Genomic DNA, 19,965 nt, shown 5'->3' on the forward strand with positions numbered 1-19,965 from the left:
CAAAAAAGCAAAAGTGAAAGTCATCGATCTGTTAAATGTCTAAATCTCAGCACATCGGGTAAATAATCATCATAATTACGGAATTGGGTAAGCACTTATTCTGTACCGCACACTCCGTTAAGCACTGGGGTAGGTAAAAACTTCAATCGGGCAGGTCGCAGCACCTGGGCCCCAACAGGGGCTCATAGGATGAAGAAGAGAGTGTTAATTTTCATTTTTCAGATGAGGAAATTGAGGCACGGAGAAATTAAGTTTGTCCAGATCCACAACAGGCCAGCCGAGGCACGGAGAAAGTAAGTAATTGCCCCGAGGTTTCACAGCAGGCAAGTGGCCGAGCCGGGATTAGAATTCTGTTTATTTGGCCATGCTGCTCCCCCAGAAAAAGAGGGCCTGTTCAAGCTTTTTCTTTTTAATAACTGAAGATGATGATGCCTGTAAATCGATCTGTCATAAGAGAAGCAGCGTGGCCTAATGGATCGAGAACAGGCCGGGGAGTCAGAAGGACCTGAGTTCTAATCCCCTTCAGCCATTCGTCTGTTGTGTGACTGTGGGCACATCACTTAACTTCTCTGTGCCTCAGTTACCTCATCTGTAGAATGGGGATTAAGAGTGTGAGCTCCACGTGGGAGAGGGACTGTGTCCAACCCGATTAGTTTGCATCTACCCCAGCGCTTAAAACAGTGTTTGTCTCAAAGTAACTGCTTAACAAGTACTCTCGTTATAATTATTATTATAACCCAATTCTGTTGATGGGTAATGGCACAGTGAATTGCTTTTAGCTCAGTGTTTCGGTTTTGTCCGAAACCATGATGATTGTATTTATTTTTGTAATCCAGGTCCCAGATTTGAAGGTATGAAATAATCTAATCTGTTGGGAAGCTAAATGTACGTCTATTTTAAATTAATTATTTATTCTTTTTAGAGTGCAACACAAAATCCTCGCTATTGTAAAGCAGCCATGATGTAAAGTAATAATGAATCTTAAAAGCATTTTATTAGTCTCAGCAGCCTCAGTTTGGCAACTTTAGGTAGAGAATTTTTTCCATTCCTAGAGTAAACTCTAGTTAGGAAAAAAACAAACATTAAGCCTTCAATATATTTACAGACCGTCAGATCAGAGGCAGGGTGTAGGGTAAGGTGTCAGTTTTTGTGTCTCCAGAATCTTTCCACTTTTTGAGAAAGCGTGTTTCAATATTTTATATTTATCTCAATAATACTTGTTTATCTTTAAAAAAAATGCTGTGGACCATAGAATTGATTAAAATGTTTTTTGATGTGTAAATATTTAATGTTGGTGAATAAATTGAGGCAACTGTGGCAAATAAAATCATAGTCCTGCAAAAAAATGCAGAAAATTAACATATGGCAGGGTTTAAGAGAGAGGAAAGGGAAGACAACAGCTCATGATGGGCTGTGTGGATTTAATTCTCCAGCTTCCAAATTTTTCTTTAGCAGTAAATTACTGGGCCATGTTGCCATGTAAGAGTTTGGGAAAATTGCATCATTTAATAGAAAAATCCACTATTTAATAGCAAAGTGTAAAGGTGAAAATTCTCATTTTTTGCCCAGCACCGTACTTGGGTAACATCTTTGGAATTTCTCCACCGTGTTAAAAAATAATGGTTCGATTCTGAAGTCGTGCAGTGCTCTAAACCCCAAGTAACTATTGCTTTTCATTTGCGAGGAAAGAGCAATACCTTGAGTTCCACCGAATTGACCGGCCAGAGTTGAAAGTGCTCCCACATCAGTTTTCTCACCTCTTCTCAGAACATATCTGCCTAATTGAAGTCATTTTTCTCAGGCTCTCCCTTTCCAGGTGGGAGGATTGAGGCACCGCCAGGTTGTGGAACTGCCCAAGGTCACAGAGTCAGCATTAGAGCAAAGTCTTCTGACTCCCATGTCCAGTCTTCATAGGCGTGTTAAAACTGAATTAAAAAAAAAAAAGTAATGGCTGAAACAACAGTACCTGAAGGACAACAACAAAAAAAAACTGGGTTGAAATCATTTAGTTTCTGTGTAGCTCAAACCTCATTTACTCGTAAAATGGAAATTTTTTTTTCCAGTGTCTTTTAAATGTATCTGTGCTTATCCTAGACATTATGGTGTTTCCAGTTCAGAGCCTCCAGGGAAACCTTTAAAGTTCTTAGAATAATGAGAACTGTTTTAGAAACAAGTCTTTTCATTCTAGAAAGCTAATGTCCATTTTTCCATTTAAATTATTGGTAGAAAGGAAAGGGTTCTACCAGGGTCTTGAATGCTGAACGCTGATCTGTCATATATATAGGGTTAGAAAGGGCAGAAAAACAATGAGCTTTTATTGGCATTAAATGCATTTTTCTAGCAAATTAAAAGGGGCTGGTTATCCTGAAGGAAATATCTTTAAAGAAGCGTAGCTGCAGATGAGAGAGATTTTAAGTTTTTAAGTCCATGGTATCACTTTTTAGGAGAGGTCAGAATCAGTGTCTGATTTGCTACAGTCAATCAATCAGTCAACCGACCATTGGTATTTACTGAGCTCTTACTGTGTGCAGAACACTGGACTTAGCACTTTGCTTCTGTTTGTGGACCCCCCCCCCCCCCAAAACAGTGAAATGTACAAACTTTTGAAAGGATTGATTTAAAAAAAACCACAAAAATCCACGCGTTTTGTGTCCTGAGACTCACCTTTCTTTATTTAAATGGTATAAAATCTGTGTACCGCCCTCGATCGATCAGATTCATTCCGGGCTTTCAGTGTGCAAAGGACTATATGCTCAGCACCTGGGAGAGTAAAGAGCTGATCGAGCTAATGGACGTGATCCCTGTCCTCAAGTTGTTTACACTCAGGGATGGTAGCAGGGTGGGAAGGAAGACAGACACTAAAATAAATTGAAGATAAGAGGCCATAATAGAAAGTAAAGATATATATATATATATATGCACATGAGGGAGGTGAGGTGAGTACCCTAGTGCCTAGATTGTGTGGAAGTGCTGAAGAGGCAGTTGCAGGGTGGGAGGGATATAAAGTGGGGGAGAGATGAGAGATTAATCAGGGAATCCGGATATTTGGCCTCCAGTCTAGGAAAAAGGACAATTTCAAATGTACTTCATCTTTGCCAGCTGGAGCAGAGTGTTTTTACAGAAATAACACTACGGGGTGTAAAAATGATTTATGCTGTGACTGTTCTTAGATTTGAAGGAGGAAATTGTAGTCCCAATTCAAGAGAGAACCTTTGCATGACATCACGTCGACCTAAAAGAGAAGCAGCGTGGCTCAGTGGAAAGAGCCCGGGCTTGGGAGTCAGAGGTCATGAGTTCGAATCCTGCTCCTCCACCTGTCAGCTGTGTGACTGTGGGCAGGTCACTTCACTTCTCTGTGCCTCCGTTACCTCATCTGTAAAATGGGGATTAACTGTGAGCCTCACGTGGGACAACCTGATGACCGTGTATCTACCCCAGCGCTTAGAACAGTACTCTGCACATAGTAAGCGCTTAACAGATACCAACATTCTTATTATTATTAAAACCCGGTTGTAGCTCTCCCCGTTTGTCTCGTCCCAAATTCCTTCTTTACAGCATTTGGATCTCTGAGCGGATTGATTCTTCCTCTGACCATATAACTGATCTGTGTATGATAGAACACAACGGGTTCTACCTGGTTGATTTTAACATGCTATTTCTTGTACCGTCAGGGTTTGATTTTACTTGTTTTAACTCTGACTTTATTTTACAAAAGGGGAAAATCTCTTAAAAATTCTTCCCCGTATCTAAGAGTGGGTCAATATTTAAAAAAAAGAACAGATGAGCGGGATAAATGGGAAGAGATTGTTAGAAATAATAAAATAAGGACGAGTTTAATTATTTAACCTGTCTGAGGTATTAACTGAGTATCTACTTATGGGAAGCACTGTTACTAAGCCCTGGAGAGAGGAAAACAGGATATGTGCTCCCAGCCCTGACCTCACCATCTAAAGGGGAAGACCAGGAATACCGTAAGGGGATTTAAGGATGTACTTGTCCTCTTCCAAAAGTTAGCAGTTCCCATAAATCAGGGAGTTTATTAAGCACTGACAGTGGGTCGGGCACTGTGCTAAGCAGATCGTACACTTGGTCCCGATCTCTCACGGGGCTCACAATGCAGATGGGGAACACGAAAGTAGAGAAAAGATAAATAAGATTGCAGATGAGAAGAGAATTTAAAAGTTCAAGAAATAAAAGATAAAGGACAAAAACAGATGATCTCAAACTCAAAGTCATGTAAACCAGAAGGGTCCATTGCGGTTTCCTTCCGGCTTTCTGTACCAATTCTTACTATTCTTCTCCCAGGTTTTTTTGTTTTACCTTTTAATGGTTTAAATACATAATGATGGCATTTATTATGCACTTGCTGTGTGCTAGACACTGGGGTAGATGCAAGGCTATCAGATGGGGCACAGAGGAGGAAACCGAGGCCCAGAGCGGTAGGTTGCCCAAGGTCACACAGCAGATGAGCAGCAGAGCCGGGCCTAGGACCTGGGTCTTCTGACTCCCGGTCTGATGGTCTCTCCTCCAGGTCTTGCTGCCTCCCCTCTGTGGTTACCCTGATGTCTTTACAGAGAAGCACCGTGGCTCAGTGGAAAGAACCCGGGCTTGAGAGTCAGAGATCATGGGTTCGAATCCTTACTCTGTCACTTGTCAGCTGTGTGACTGTGGGCAAGTCACTTCACTTCTCTGGGCCTCAGTTACCTCACCTGTAAAATGGGGATTAAGACTGTGAGCCTCACGTGGGACAACCTGATTCCCCTGTATCTCCCCCCGCGCTTAGAACAGTGCTCTGCACGTAGTAAGTGCTTAACAAATACCAACATTATTATTATTTAGTTCCTCCAAAGTGTGGGTGCAAACTTGCAATTCTCTTAGTGGGACCGAACTCCTTGGGAGACACTTGGTGGAGTTTTTCTGTAGTCGTTCAAGACTGCAGTTCTGTTTTCTTTTTTACCAAATTATATCATTGTTCCTCTGGCGTTAAATGAATGGTGTCTTTTTCTTCAACAGACTGGTTCCTTGCCTCAACTGGATGTAAAGCAACTCAGACTGCTAGGGGTTTGCTTTTCAAGTAGTCTCAAGAGACCAGAAGAAACTGATCTTCATAATAATGGAAGAGTCCAAGAGCTCTAAAAATGGAAATGATGAAACCAGAAAGCCTGCCTGTGTTATTTGTGAAGAAAGCAAAGCTGTCAGGGTGACAGCCAATCAGAATTTGAAAGGTAGAAGCGATAAATCCGTAAAAGACGTTGGGAGAAGCTCTCCAAATGGGAACAGTAGCAAAAAAAATAAGCCAAATGATCTTTGTTCCGAAAGAGCAGAAGCTAAATTGTGTAAGGTCAGTGTTTCCAATGTACTTACAGACTCTAAAATCTTGGAATCGGTTCTTCAAGATCAAGGCCATAGCAAAGTTAAAAAGATACCCAACCCACCGGTGGTAGGAGAAAACATGCAGCCAATAAAAGCAGAGCAGACTGGAGAGATCTTCCCAAGTTCCCCTACTCCTGGGACTAGTGGGTGTAAGGAAACCTTACCGAAAGGGAAATCAACTCTGGAAAATGTACCGGGACCTCACAAGTTGAAAGCAAACACCGATAACTCTGGCAATTCCAGTAACAGTGTTTCAGGATCAGAAGACCAATCTGATGAACTGAGTAAGTATGAAGTGTGCCCTGAGTCCGCTGTATTGGGAGGGAGAAATTCCAGTGTGAACGTTCACTGAAATGCTCCACGCATTTCTTCTCAAAACCGTCATTTGTAAAACAGAGGGCTATAAATAAACAATTGGGCCCATATAGACGTACGGTATAAATTTCTCTCCACTGTAGGAAAGTGACCTGTACTTTCTCCAAGTGTTAACAAAAGCCATCTTTTTCTTTGTTTGTATCCATTTTAAATGTCCTTGGCCAAATCACTTAACTTCTCTGTGCCTCAGTTACCTCATCTGTAAAATGGGGATTAAGGCTGTGAGCCCCAGGTGGGACAGGGACCGTGTCTGACCCGACAACCTTGTGTCTACCCCAGCACATAATAAGCACTTAACAAATACCACAATTATTATGATCTCAGTAATATGGCCGTCCAGCCCCATGAGAGATATTTCAGAAACACAACCCCCGTCCACATAAAAGTGGTTATGTATTAACGTTCGTGTCTAAACGGGACTTTCTGTGAGTGGCTCAAAACGCTGTTGTATTTGATCATCTGAGCTTCACCCAGTGCTCCTGTGAGCTCACAACCTAGAACTCAGGAGCCGGGGGAGGGAAGGAGGAAGCATAGTCTGGCTGTACCTCATTCCTCCTGATGGCTTATTGACCATGGCTCCTGGGTATCCTGTGGCCAGCCGCTTCGGAGTCTTTTACAATCCAGCTCTCTCCGGTAACGCTCACTGAAATGCCGGAAAAGAAAGAACGCGGTAAATCTTGTGTGGTGAATGGAAAGTGGAATAAAGACTGCTTTGGGTTGCTAAACAGTAATGATAATGATGATATTAAGCCCCTACTGTGTGCCGAACACTGCGGTGTGTCCAGGATCATTAGAGCAGAATCAGTCGCTCTCCCTTACGAGACTCACAATCTTAAGAGTTCCCGTCCCCTGGGAGGAGTCTGGTTGGCCTAATGGAAAGAGCACAGGCCTGAGAGTCAGAGGTTGTGGGTTCTAATCCCTGCTCTGCCACTTGGCTGCAGTGTGACCTTGGGCCGGTCACTTAATATCCTGGGGCCTCCGTTTCCCCATCTATAGGATTCAATACCTACCCCCCTTCCACCCCCAGACTGTGAGCCCCATATAGGACAGGGACTGTGATCGACCTGATTACCCGATATCTCTCCACAGTGGTGCTTGGCACAGAGTAAGCACTTAGGAAATACTCTTGTAATTATTACTATTCATAATTATAATAATAATCAGTTAACTTCTCTGGGCCTCAGTGACCTCATCTGTAAAATGGGGATTAAGGCTGTGAGCCCCAGGTGGGACAGGGGACTGTGTCTGACCTGATTACCTCGTGTCTACCCCAGCACGTAATAAGTGCTTAGCAAATACCACAATAATTATTATTATGACCAGAGGCGGAGCTAGGAGGCGAATTCAAGTGTCCTGACTCCGTTCATTACTCTTTTGGCTAGGCCAAAGAGCCTAATCCCGGCTCCGCCACTTGCCTGCTGCGTGACCCTCGGCAAGTCACTTCACTTCTCTGTGCCTCAGTTACCTCATCTGTGAAATGGGGGTTAAGATTGTGAGCCCCAAATGAGACGGGAAGTGTGTCCACCCTGATTAGGTTGTATTTACACCAGTGCTTAGAACAGTGCTTGACACATAGTAAGCGCTTAAACAAATCCCATCATTATTATGATTTAGTCCATGCTGCCTCCCGGTGGAAATTACCCCTTTTACCCATATAGAAATATAGACACACCTCTTTGCCAGGGAATTTGCGTTATTTCAGACTGGCCACCTACAAATGAGAGGATTTCGAGTAGGTTGGACTCTTCTCCATCCATCTGAAGTAGGCATGACTTGCCAACAATAGGATTAGGAATTCCTGTTGAACTGAGATGTGAGAAGCAGCATGACTCAGTGGAAAGAGGAAGGGTTTAGGAGTCAGAGGTCATGGGTTCTAATCCCTGCTCCTCCACCTGACATCTGTGAGACTTTGGGCAAGTCACTTAACTTCTCGGTGCCTCAGTCACCTCATCTGTAAAATGGGGATTAAGACCCCGAGCCTCACGCAGGACAACCTGATTACCCTGTGCCTACCCCAGCGTTTAGAACAGTGCTCGGCACATAGTAAGCGCTTAAATACCAATATTATTATTATTATTCTTAATTCTCAACACCTGAGGCAGCACAGATATCTAGCATTTCTTGATGCTACTTCACATTGTTTTCTCCGGTACCTCAACTGTCCCCCGCCCACCCTCCAGTTCCCCCGTAGCCCTTTTGGATATGTCAGTAAAATACGTTTGTGATGCTTCTGTCAGTTGTGGTATCTTTATTCGTGCATGTCCTGCCTCCCCTTTAGATCACAAGCCCTCAAAGCTTGGAGCTGGGTCTCGTTTTCTGTATTTCTACTAACCTTTTCCCACCTGACAAACTGCAGAGTGCTTTTCACGCAGGGTCTGCTCAGTAAGCACTCTTGGCCACCTGCTCCGTGGTACCGGTCGGGTGGGGACGGTGGATGAAGATATGGGCACCTGCCTCCCTCCTCAGATGGAGGTCCGTTGCTGAAACTAAGGCAGTTATGCCCAAGTGCCCATCTTCCCCTTAAACCCCATCCCCCAAGGTCCCTCTGGCCTCACTTCCCAAGCCCTGCCGGCCTCTTGCCGGCACCTCCCTTCTGATGGAAGGAACTTCTGCCCGGAGCTGCGTTCTGCTGTCCGTGCAGAGCCGGGCAGGGGTGTCCCTCCCCCTCGCTTCCAGCCAGGGGTGTTCACTGAGAACAGCAATGAACTGCGTTAGCTGCAGTGGGCCAAAACCAAAGAAGAACGCGACACGCGGCTCTCCCTTGATGACCTTTCAGAACGACCCACAGACCTTTCAGCAGGGATCGGGGAACCTTTAGCCTCTTATTACATTCCCATAAATCTGAGTCCACCACCATCATCATCATAATTGTGGTATTTGCTCAGTGCTTATTATGCGCCAGGCACTCTACTAAGCACTGGGGTAGATACGAGGATAACCAGGTCAGACATAACCCCTTTCCCATATGGGGTTCAAAGTCTAAGCAGGAGGAAGAACAGGTATTGAATCACCTTTTGTAGATGAGGAAACTGAGGCGTGGAGATGTTAAGTGACTTGCCTGTAATCACACAGCAGGCAAGCGCCAGAGTCATTCATTCAGTCGTATTTATTGAGCGCTTACTATGTGCAGAGCACTGTACTAAGAGCTTGGACTATACAGTTCGGCCACAGAGACAATCCCTGCCCGACAACGGGCTCACGGGATTAAAACCCAGGTCCTCTGACTCCTAGACCCTTTCTCTTTCCACCAGGCCACGTTACTTCTTGGAGGTATGAAATCCATTGATTCCCCATGATTCTAGACCAATGATCCTTAAAGGAAATTTGACCATTTCTATCTCAGTATTGGAGAGGATTAATCTTTTAAAAATCAGCCTAGCCATCAAAAACTTGCCAGAACACTTGAAACCCTCACTCCCTCAAACCTTCATTCTCCACAACCACTGTCTGTCTCTGTCACTCGCTCTGTCTCTCCTTCCGTCCCCCCCTCCCTCCCCTGCCCAAAGAAATCCTCATGTGCCTGTACTTAAAACCAATTTGTGGAGGAAAAGAATGCCAGAGGTAGTCAAGATTCCAACAGCTTGGTGGGGAATGGCTCTCCCCGGCTCCATCCCTGCCCCACCACACTCAGACCCATCATCATCAACTATTTAGCACCCACCTTGTAGAGCACTGGGAATTTCTAAAGAAATGAGGACTTTACAGTCTAACGAGCGAGACATTAAGCCTATAGAGGCTTGTCAAAGTTTCAAGATGCTTTCAGCAATAAAACAACAAGAAGGAATTAGGACTGCCAGGGATTCTCGGGATCACCGGAAATCCTTTCCCCTGTCACTCTGTTCCAGAAGTTGATAAAGGTGGGCTCCTTGCCTGGTCTCTGCTTTGGCTTCGAGAAGGTAGTGAGGGTTAGGACATCGGCAGGGACAGAGTGGGCGCATTTCCATTTAGACAGAAGCAGAATTGAATCCAGCCAAATGAGGGTCCAGAGAATTTGAAGCAAAGTCCCTGTAGCTCCCGTTATCACCTCATCTCGAGTCTTTCCCTCCCCCGTTATCAGCCGTTTTTCACACAGAAACCCACCAGAGCGGAAGCTGCCACAAAGCATCCCTCCCTGAGAAGCAAAACCTTAAAACCTCTCACAATGTTATATGTTGTCTGGGTAGTGTAAACGAGGTCCCCCCGTCCATATTTTCTCCTTCATCAGATTTTGAGCAGTGCCCGGCACAGCTCTGTGAGAAATAGTCACTCAATAAAAAATTCCTATGGCCATTTCCTGCCTCATCACCTAGGAAGCCTTCCGCGCCCTCTCCCTGGGGAGGATGTGGGCCTAACACAAGCCCAACCTCGGTGGTCCAAAATAAGCTGTGTCATAAATCGTTTCGGGTTCCCGGGAGCAAGCACTGTCCTCCATTAGTTTCGAAGCTTCTCGGAGGCAAAGACTCCGGTCTTGTGCTTCCAATGTAAATCCTCCCCTGGGCCTTAGAAGAGCGTTTGTACCCAGGAGATGCTCAGGAAATTTGGTGTGGGGGACTAAGCGATCCAAATTGTCCAAGCACAGGTAGTCATTTTCCCCGGCTCATCGCCCATCTGCCTCCCTTTAGCCAGTGGATAGATCTCTCACTGCAAACCCATATAATTCTCAGGTAACTTGTCCTCGTTCGTGGCTGGCTAGCTCATCTTGGCACGAAGACCCCAGGAAATGGGTGACTTGAGGGGTATTGGCCTACTGCAGAACAATCACAGTGACCAGTGCGCGCTTTGGCCACAGGGAAGGAGTTGGGGCCAGGGATCATCACCCGGGGCTGCAGCTTCAGGCCCCCAAGGTTCTTTGTTGCGATACCCTGGATGTTTCCTCTCCCCCTCTCTCCTGACACCCCCAAATCCCTAAATCCTTGGCTGTTTTCTCCAGGTAAAATAAAGAGTGCCGAACCACCTAAAGAACACCTTTCGGAGATTGATTATTTAGAAAATGCCACTGTGATTGATGAATCCGCCCTGACGGCTGAGCAGCAGCTAGGCCTGAAACAAGCTGAGGAGCGCCTGGAAAGAGATTACATCTTCAGACTAGAAAAAGTAAATGATGCTCTATTATGGTTTGGAGGGAAATGGGTGTATTTTGGGACCCTTATTTCTGAAGCTCTCTTCCTTCTTTTCCCCCTCCCATTCTCAAGGCATGCATAGTAGCCATCCTCCTTCTTGGCCTGTTTCAGAGTTGTGGATTAGTGATCAAACTCCATTAAACTAAAAGTTTAAAGGCAGTCCCTTGGCCCCCCCGCAGTCATGAAAGAGATTTTGTCTAGCCATGTTTTCCAGTCATTCCCGGACAACTGAGGACTTCTGTGTCCTCAGTTCAATCAATCAATCAATGGTATTTATTGAGTGCTTACTCTGTGCTGAGCACTGTACTGAGTGCTTGGGAAAGCACAATACAGTGGAGTTGGTAGACACCATCCCTGCCCACAGGGAGTTTACAGATAAATTCAGATAAGTGGTCTTGGGGTGATTCTTCCACCTCCCCCAGTTCTGTCAATCATCAATCAGTGGTATTTATGAGCACCTACTGTGTGCAGAACAGAGTAAAATAAAACCCTTGTGTTTGGCTTATGTCCCCCATTTCACACGTTAGGCCAAGTAGGCAGAATAAAATGTAAAGTCTTCCTAGTCAACCAAAGGAGGGAGGGAGAGGGCAATGCTGCTTCTTAGTAGTTGGCAGGTCCTTAAGGGCTCAGACAGCAATCTGGGGGTGGAGTCAGGAAAGGAAACAGAGGTCATATTTAAAGGAGTGGGAAAGGAGAGCACTTCTGGGCAAAACTGGCCCAGAACAGGAGGCTACATGCTGTGGTACTAGCACAGCTGCCAGACCCCCCCCCCCCCCCAAAAAAAAACAAGGTAAGAATTTGGGGCAAGGAAAGGGGAAGGGAGCGATGGTCTTCTGAGGGAAGAAAGCAAGAAGGAACGAGGAATAACTAAAACAGAACTGGGCTCATCGCATTCGGCGGTAAAGGCCTAGAGTTGGGCATCGCACCACATCCTGCTCTTTCTGGCCCTTGGCCGGCATTAGTTGCCCTTCCTCATAGAGCCCAGCATGAGCTGAGACCCTGGGAAGACCCAGGAAAGTCAGTCTGAAGCCCGATGGGGCTCATCCACACTTTTGGGTGCATGTGGCCGCGGATGTCCAATAAAATGTTATTGTGGGCCTAAGAAGGGCCAAGGAGCTTGTCCTCCTGCATGTCTGTCACCCAGACACAGAGCTCCAGCTCCTGCGCTTGTTGGAGAGAGGTGGCCTGAAACGGGAGTGGGTGGGGGAGCACAGCAGTCCCAGGCCAGCCCAAATTCCCCTTGCCATTCTTAGGTCTGGGGTTGGATTTGGACCGTGCACAGAGTTAATTCCTGAGCCTCTTCCGGGCCCCAGACCCTGACTGACAGTCAGGCCCCGGCCGCGGGAGGAACCAAGAAAAATCGAGTTCATTTTATTTGGGGCTTAGGTGAAACTGGTCCTCTTTAGTAGAAGAAGAAGAAGTGTTTATGTAAAGAAAAAACTATATGGATTCCATGTACTTATGTTATTGTCTACTAGAATTTGTAAGCTCATTACCATTACCTCACATAGTCCAGCTCCCCCTGACAAGCTTTTTTTCCCGAGCGTCCGCCCTCCAAATTCCGTCTCCTCCTTTGGTTGCCGGGGAATACTGTTCTGAACATCAGCTCACCCATTTTGTCACTCACCCTTGCCAAGGTCAGACCTGACGGGCAGGATCTTCATCACTGCCTCCTCAGTCTTGTTTTAGATGGTTCCCTGCTCAGAGGGCTCCACAATGTCTCCCAGTTTCATGGTGGTTTTGCATTTTTTTCAATCCTGGGTCTAAACAGAAAGTAAGTGGCCAATGGGTAGAGAGGGGGAAAAAAGCTCCCTTATTTATCAGGGAAGTTCCTATCGATTTTTTTCCTAGTAATTTCTACTTGCAGCATCACAAATAAGAATTATCAAATGTAAACAATTAATTTTATGCATTTTATTGAGCACTTGTTGTGTGCAGAGCACTGTATAAAGCACATGGGAGAGTAAAATAGAACAATAAAACAGGCACATTCGCTGCCAACGACATGCTTTCAGTCTAGAGGAGGAGACAGTCATTAATATAAATAAAGGACGGAGAAAGGTCACATTTAGTGCAGGCTTAGTTTGGGTGGGGGTTTTGGGGGTTTTTTTTGGACCATCTTCAACCTTCTGAAACATGACTCTGTGCGAACGAAGCCCACAGAGTCCTTAGCCCCAGCTGTCCCAGGAGCCTTGGGTCTTAGCAGGGAAGGGTTCACCAAGCAAGGGGACTATCAGGAGCCGCCTTCTCCTCCCAGGGAAACCTGCCTGACATCCCCTGTGTGCTCACGCTGGGCCGGTAGCCGGGCCTTTCAAGCGTCTGTGGCTTCAGACACCACGTCCTCACCTGTTAAACGACGGAGCTTGGGCTGGGTGGCCTCCTCGGTGCGATGTAATGTGGTCTGTCCACTAGCAGGGCATTCTGCCTCCCCGAGGTTGCCGTCCAACTTGGGTTCATCCTTGTCATGGACTCGCGAGATGGTACGTCCCCCCCTTGGACTCCTGAAAAATTGGATCGCGGTTCTTGGGTTATGTTTTAACTTGTTTCTTCAGCGTTCCCCAGAATACACCAACTGCCGGTATCTATGCAAACTCTGCTTAGTTCACATTGAAAACATCCAGGGCGCTCACAAGCACATAAAGGAGAAACGGCACAAGAAAAATATCATGGTAAGTTTGATTTTTCCATGGCGGTTTCAAAAGCAGATACCCTATTCACATTTTTTTATCAAGGAAACGAATGATGTGTTTTTTTGTCCTGTCAAAATAATGGGATAGCTGTGGTTCTCTCCACCAAGCGGGCAAGGCTGCCCTTGGGCGGGATCGAGGAGAGGCAGAAATGAAAGGCGTAGTCCCAGCGCAACCTAACAGAGAGAGTTGCCTGCAAGCAGCAAGCGCTCAATAAATACCATTGATTGATTGCACACGGGGACCAGTGAGCCACGTCCCTGCCACTGGAGGGGGAGACGTCGTGGCGGGGTTTTATCAGATCACGGATTGGGGAGGGGGAATTTGCTACCACCTCTGGAGTAGAGTCCTGATGGGAAGCACCGGGCTGCATTCTTTTCCTGTCAGGTGTCTCACTTCCAAACAGAAAACTAAAAGCACGCATAGAATAAAAATCTGTAGCTGACATAAGTCCGGTCCTCACTTTCTCTCAGTTGTGTAGGTCAGGTCACAGGACTCCCTCGGGGTCCGATCAATTGAAGCTCACCGAGGAAACAGTGATTGCTGTTCTTTTCTGCATTTATCGGAACCGCAAAATACATTCTAGAAAGTGCGAACTAAGATGCAACCGGTAATCGCAATAGTTTTTCGGTTAACAGTTGATGCTGCTCCGGAAGGTTTAAATATGCTCTGAACCCCAGTATGTTTTCTTGCTTTGATTTGGAAAGCTTTATCCCTCACTCCACTTCTTCAGGGGATGGTCTTCACAGAATAAATGAAAGCACGACGCACATAATGTGGCCGGGACTGTGGTTCCCTTTTTAGTCTCATCTGCAACCACGGTTGAAACCCGTATCTACCCCAGGGCTTAGAACAGTACTTGACGCATAGTAAATGCTTAACAAATACTAATCCTCGGTTAACAAGGTGTGGTGTCGACAAAGTGCCTGTAAACTCCTTGTGGGCAGGGATCATCTGTACCCTGCTGCGTGGCTGAGAAGCGGCATGGCTCAGTGGAAAGAGCCCAGGCTTGGGAGTCAGAGGTCGTGGGTTCTAATCCCGGCTCCGTCACTTGTCTGCTGTGTGATCTTGGGCAAGTCACTTAACTTCTCTGTGCCTCAGTTACCTCATCTGTAAAAATGGGGATTTAAAAATGTGAGCCCCTCGTGGGACAATCTCATTACCCCAGCGCTTAGAACAGTACTCTGCACATAGTAAGTGCTTAACAAATACCATAATTATTAATTATTACCTTCTCTTTTGTATCGTCCTCTCCCAAGCGCTCAGTACAGTGGACTGTGCGTGATAAACGCTCTGTAAATGCCATTGATCGACTGATTGGGTTTTCCCCAGATAGAAATGGGGAATCGGCTAATTCTGTTGCGTCGCACTCTCCACATGATATGCGCTCAATAAATACCATTGATTGATCGACCGATCGGGTTTTCTCCCCGATCGGAGAAAGGCTTCCTCCTGGCCTCCGGACACCAGAGCGGTGGGGTCTGCCGGAACTGGGCAGGTGGATCAGTGGCCTGCTGCCAGGTGGAATGACCACCCTTGAGGATTCTTGCCCAAGGCTCCAGCAAGTGGCTCCTCCGGCTCCTTGAAATGGGAGACGGAGCTAGTTGCCAGTCAGCCCGCCAGGGTCTTCTCCTTCGGAAGCGTCCTTGGGCCTCCTTCCCTCGACTGCCTATCGGGCTTGTCCAAGCCAGGCTTGGGCCGGAGTCTCCACGTCTTGTGTTGGCCTGCTCCTGGCGGCGCCGGCCGCTCGGCCGTGCCTCGAGTCCTTCAGCAGGAGGATCTTGAAGATGCTGAGGCGAGACAATCCGTGGGCCCTTCCGTTCTGATTCTGTCGAGTGGAGTGCCGACAAAAAAATGCCCCCCAATTCTGTTTCCCGGCGAGGTGGTGTGGAGGATGGTTAGTTGCAGGTATTAAAATTGTATTTTCTCTTTTGTCATCCTCAAATTGTTTAGGAAAAACAGGAAGAAAACGAGCTGCGGGCCTTACCACCCCCTTTCCCGGCCCAGTTGGCTGCTTTGAGCTTTACACTTATCGAAGCAGCAAAAGAACAAGGAATATCAGATGACGACTTCAGGGTCCGAGAGGACATCGTAAACGAGATGGAGAAGATCGTCCAACGGTCTTTGCCCGGTATATACTCGTGGCGTCACTTCTTTTTTGAAAACGCATGGCTCGAATGCACAGTCTCTGGGGCTTGCGAGTCAGGGTGCAGCTCTTTTGGCATAAAGACAGGGTCCCACTCTGTTCAACCAGAATCATTTCTTGGTACTAGGACCTGGGAGGAGAAGAGAATGTGGTGGGGAGAGAAGCAGAGCAGGCATATGTGCGTATCATTCTCTGATACTGTCCCAAGCGCTAGTGCAGTGCTTTGCACATAATAAGTGCTCATTAATGATGACCGACTGATTGATTGGCTGGTTTTCAAATGACACCATTCGCCTACATTGGTCGGGCCCAGTAGTAGTGTCTGTTGAGCAGGTACTGAGAGCGAGAACGCCGCAGGCTGGTACTAGAGAGCATGAGTGACAAACCACCGGCACAAGAATCACATCTCTGTGCAGATTCTCAGTCTAAAGCGTCAGGACCAAAGTTTGGAAAGGAGGAGGGAGGCAGGAGAGTAATAGAAAAGGCTTTTTTTTGAGGGTCCACAGAACTAATCACTTGGGAAAGAACAGCAGAAGCAAAAGTGGGAGTGGGAGCGATAGGATGAACAAGTATCGGAGTATGTATAGAATAAATACGCCAGGGCGTTATACTCCAGAATCAATCACTGCATCTGCGGTTGAATATACACATGCGCATAACTGCCGGGGAAGCGTAAAAATACCTAAGGGGTGGGGGGTGGTTAGGAGTGTCAGGAATGAATGGGGAGGCTCGCTGGAGGAAATGGGCTTTGAAGGTGGAGAGGACTGAGGTTGGATTTAATGCCTTTCTCGCTCTTTCAGACTGTTCCCTGAGGATGTATGGGTCCTCTCTGACTAAGTTCGCTTTTCAAAACAGTGACGTCAATATAGATGTCAAATTTCCCTCCAAGGTAAGTGGGCAGCACCCTACCCGCATCTAAAAAGTGCATTTTCCTAGTATTCTATAAAAGCCAACCATTGCCTCCAAAATAACAACTGACCTTTCAGAAGTGAGTTGGTATAGAATACCTCTCGAGTGAGTTCATTTCTGGTCCCATAAAGTCCAATCTGTGTATGATTGTATGGGTTATTCACGAGCTAGTTGGCAGGATAGAGAATAGAGAAACGGTTGTTTCATTCAGGGACCGCGGGAATGGAACAGGTGTGGCTTTGGGGAGTGGTGTCCAGTGCCACGTGGGTGACGCCACACAGTGGGTTTTTGAGTGCGAATTTCCCTGAAAAGTGGCCACATGAAAATATCATCTTGGCCGCTGAAGTTTGCCATTCTTTCTTTTCTCTTTCCTTTGCCCACCTATTCAGCTCTTCCTGAGTGATGATCTGCCAGGAGTCTGTTGAAAAGTCTTCTTTGGACCCGAAATTTGGGTTCTAATCTTGGCTCTGCCACTTGTTTGCTGTGTGACCTTGGGCGAGTCACTTAACTTCTCTGTACCTCAGTTACCTCACCTGTAAAATGGGGATTAAGACTGTGAGCCCCATGTGGGACAGGGATTGTGTCCAACCTCATTATCTTGCATCTACCCCAGCGCTCAGAACAGTGCCTGGCACATAGTAAGTGGGTTTGAAAAAAAAAAATCATTTAAAAACACAAAAAGTGGCATCAGGCTGCTGCTTATACTTCTGGGAATGAGGTTACAGATAGAAAAGTAAAAATAATATTGATACTAATAATATTGGTTTCTCTTAAGTGCTTACTGTGTGCCGAGCACAGTACTAAGCGCTGGGTAGATCATCAGATTGAACACAGTCCCTGCCTCACCGTGTAAGGAAGAGGGAAAACTGATGTGGGTTTTTAAATCAAAACATTTTGAAATGCTAGTTTTTCTATTTGAATAAGACTTATTGTTCTCCTCTTTAATTTTGTGAACCCTAATCCCATTCTGTAATTTTTTTTAGATGAGTCATCCAGATGTTCTGATACAGGTGCTTGACATCCTAAAACACAGTGGTGAGTTTTTTCAGTTTTCACTTTCAAAGGAAGCAGCACCTTTAAACCGGCCTTAGACTGTTGGGTGGGGGAGGGAGGGCGGGCGGGAGCTCTGGCCTCAATTCTTGAGGTGTCGGTTTGCTTCCCAGAACGGGGGATCGATTCGGGGGAGCAGCGGCCGGTTAGGCGGCCTTCACATGCCACAGTTGTTTGGGTGGCTGACTGACAAACTTTCCAGCCAGAGAAAATAGCAAAAGCTCATTGTGAAGGAGATTGAATGAAGGAGACTTTGAAAGGGGCTGGTCATGTAGGGAATAAAAGCTTTCCAATTTGTAGAATTCAATTTACCCATCTTTAGGGAAAATTTTAAAAAAATCAACAACACAGTTAAGGCACAGAAAATATCTTCTGCTAAAATTCTACAAGCCATAGGCACCTAACACAAGAGTTCCTCCAGAGGGCTCTGCCTCTTTGGCTTGCTCTTGATGGCAGAAAGATAGTGAAAATACAAAAAAACCAGCTCTAAAATGAGCCCCCCCCCCCCCATGTCTAAGAGTGATTGTAGGACACACGGAGGATCAGTGTGGAAAATTATTTTCTCAGCTCATGTTTACCGGGATGGCTGCTTGCATTTTTCAATAACAGTAATAATAATAAAAGTACATATGGTAAGCGCTTACTATGTGCCAAGCACTGTACTGAGCTCCGGGGTGGATAGAAGCTAATCAGGTTGGACACAGTCCATGACCCACAGGGGAAGGGAAAACAGGTATTTAATCCCCATTTTACACATGAGGAAACTGAGGCCCAGAGAAGTTGAGTGATTGCCCAAGGTCACGCAGCAGTCAAGTGGCAGAGCCAAGATTGGAATCCAGGTCCCCTGACCCTCAGGCCCATGCTCTTTCCAGGAGGTCGGGCTGCTTCCCATCTGCTAACTTGATTTTACTGATTTTGATTTCCCAGGTAGTATCATGTCACTGCTTTTCAGAAACGTTTTTATCGTTTTTAAGGTTGAGTTAATGCTGCTGCTGACTGTACAAATAAAGACCTTAATGCATTTGTCCAAAACATAATATTCTTTGAGTAAACCATCTGGCAAAATCAGAACACTAAAGCAATCTCGAATAAGCAGAAGATGCAAAATTGCATCTTTAAGAAATAAGTATTGCAGGCACTTTTAGAAAGCTTTCAAAGCTCCCATTACTGGATTCACGTGATGATAATGGTATTTGTTAAGCACTCACTACGTGCCAAGCACCGTACTAAGCACGGGGCACCTACGTTGACATTCAAAGATAAAACATCAGTTACCTCTTAAGTAGCTCAGACTTGCACATTTCACCCTCTGGAAGTCTTCTCCTGAACCGCCCAACATCCTATGCCGGAAATCTTACTCAAATTTCTAATGAACAGTGGATTTGGCACAAGGATGGTTTTAGAAGCATATTGCTTACATGATCTGAGTTAAGCGAGAGAATAAACTTCTAACTTACCAGTGTTTCTGTGCCTTTCCTTGCCAGCATTGTACTCAGATGTGGAGTCAGATTTCCATGCCAAAGTTCCTGTTGTTTTTTGCAAAGATGTGAAAAGGTTGGTGGTGATAAAAGGGAAAGAAAGAGTGTTGAAGGCGACCAAGGTAGTGGGGGCCAGGGATGGGGAGGAAAGAAGGGGCCTCGGAGGGAAAGAAGGGAATATAGCCAAGTGGCAAAGGGGAGCGAGTACACAGCGTCTCCACCGCCCCCTCCCACAGTGGCACCTAGCTATTCGGCAGAGGCTGCGGGGCTGGCCCGAGGTGGGGCCCCTCGGCAGCTCTGCCGTCCGGCCCCTCCAGGGGCTGCAAATCCACTGCCCCTGAGGCCAGGCAACCAACTCCCCCACCGGGCTGCTTGGGTGCGATGGGGGATGGCGTGGGACCGCCAGCCTGGGAGCCAGAGGAGCCCAGCCACCACCCGAAGCCCAGCACGGACTAAGGGGAAGAGCTGTCCGCTTCTGGGCCTGGGCCGGGGAGCTGCAGCCGGTCAGCAGGGCGAAACGGAGCTAAAACCTGGGCTCCGGTTTCAGCCCCCACTTGGCTTCAAGGACAGGGTGGGCTAAGCTACGCTGTCTCCCTACCTGTCCCCAACAGCTGGGAACACCCCCCCCCCCACCTCCAGGGACTTGGTGGTCCTTGATGACTAGGGATTTGCTGTAAAGAGAAATCCAGGGCAGAAATGGGGTTTGGTCCTCCAAATCGAAGGGTCTTTCTGTTTATTTGGTTGGTTTTGTTTGAAGGAAAAGACGATGTGTTTCAGAGATAGGGTTACTTTGGGGTCAGTGGAATGTGGTTTCAAAACGAAGGGTTCGAAGTAGTGGCTGTAGGATT

At 46.5% G+C, this 19,965-nt stretch overlaps 1 protein-coding gene across 4 annotated transcripts in view; it reads left to right on the plus strand.

Annotated features, from left to right (window-relative positions):
* TUT4 (terminal uridylyl transferase 4) overlaps nt 1-19,965 on the plus strand; it is a 45,086-nt gene that overhangs the window by 2,200 nt on the left and 22,921 nt on the right. For 3 of the 4 annotated variants that reach the window (XM_029083386.2, XM_029083387.2, XM_029083388.2), the window contains exons 2-8: nt 5,014-5,657; nt 10,658-10,821; nt 13,400-13,516; nt 15,488-15,665; nt 16,481-16,569; nt 17,573-17,624; nt 19,124-19,193. In XM_029083386.2, coding sequence (XP_028939219.1) covers nt 5,114-5,657; nt 10,658-10,821; nt 13,400-13,516; nt 15,488-15,665; nt 16,481-16,569; nt 17,573-17,624; nt 19,124-19,193 — 1,214 coding nt within the window. In that variant the 5' untranslated portion in view covers nt 5,014-5,113. The remainder of the gene's footprint in view (nt 1-5,013; nt 5,658-10,657; nt 10,822-13,399; nt 13,517-15,487; nt 15,666-16,480; nt 16,570-17,572; nt 17,625-19,123; nt 19,194-19,965) is intronic. The other variant, XM_029083389.2, reaches the window with a different exon arrangement.

The sequence above is a fragment of the Ornithorhynchus anatinus genome, chromosome 18 (genome assembly GCF_004115215.2).
Source record: "Ornithorhynchus anatinus isolate Pmale09 chromosome 18, mOrnAna1.pri.v4, whole genome shotgun sequence".
Classification (NCBI taxonomy): Eukaryota; Metazoa; Chordata; class Mammalia; order Monotremata; family Ornithorhynchidae; genus Ornithorhynchus; species Ornithorhynchus anatinus.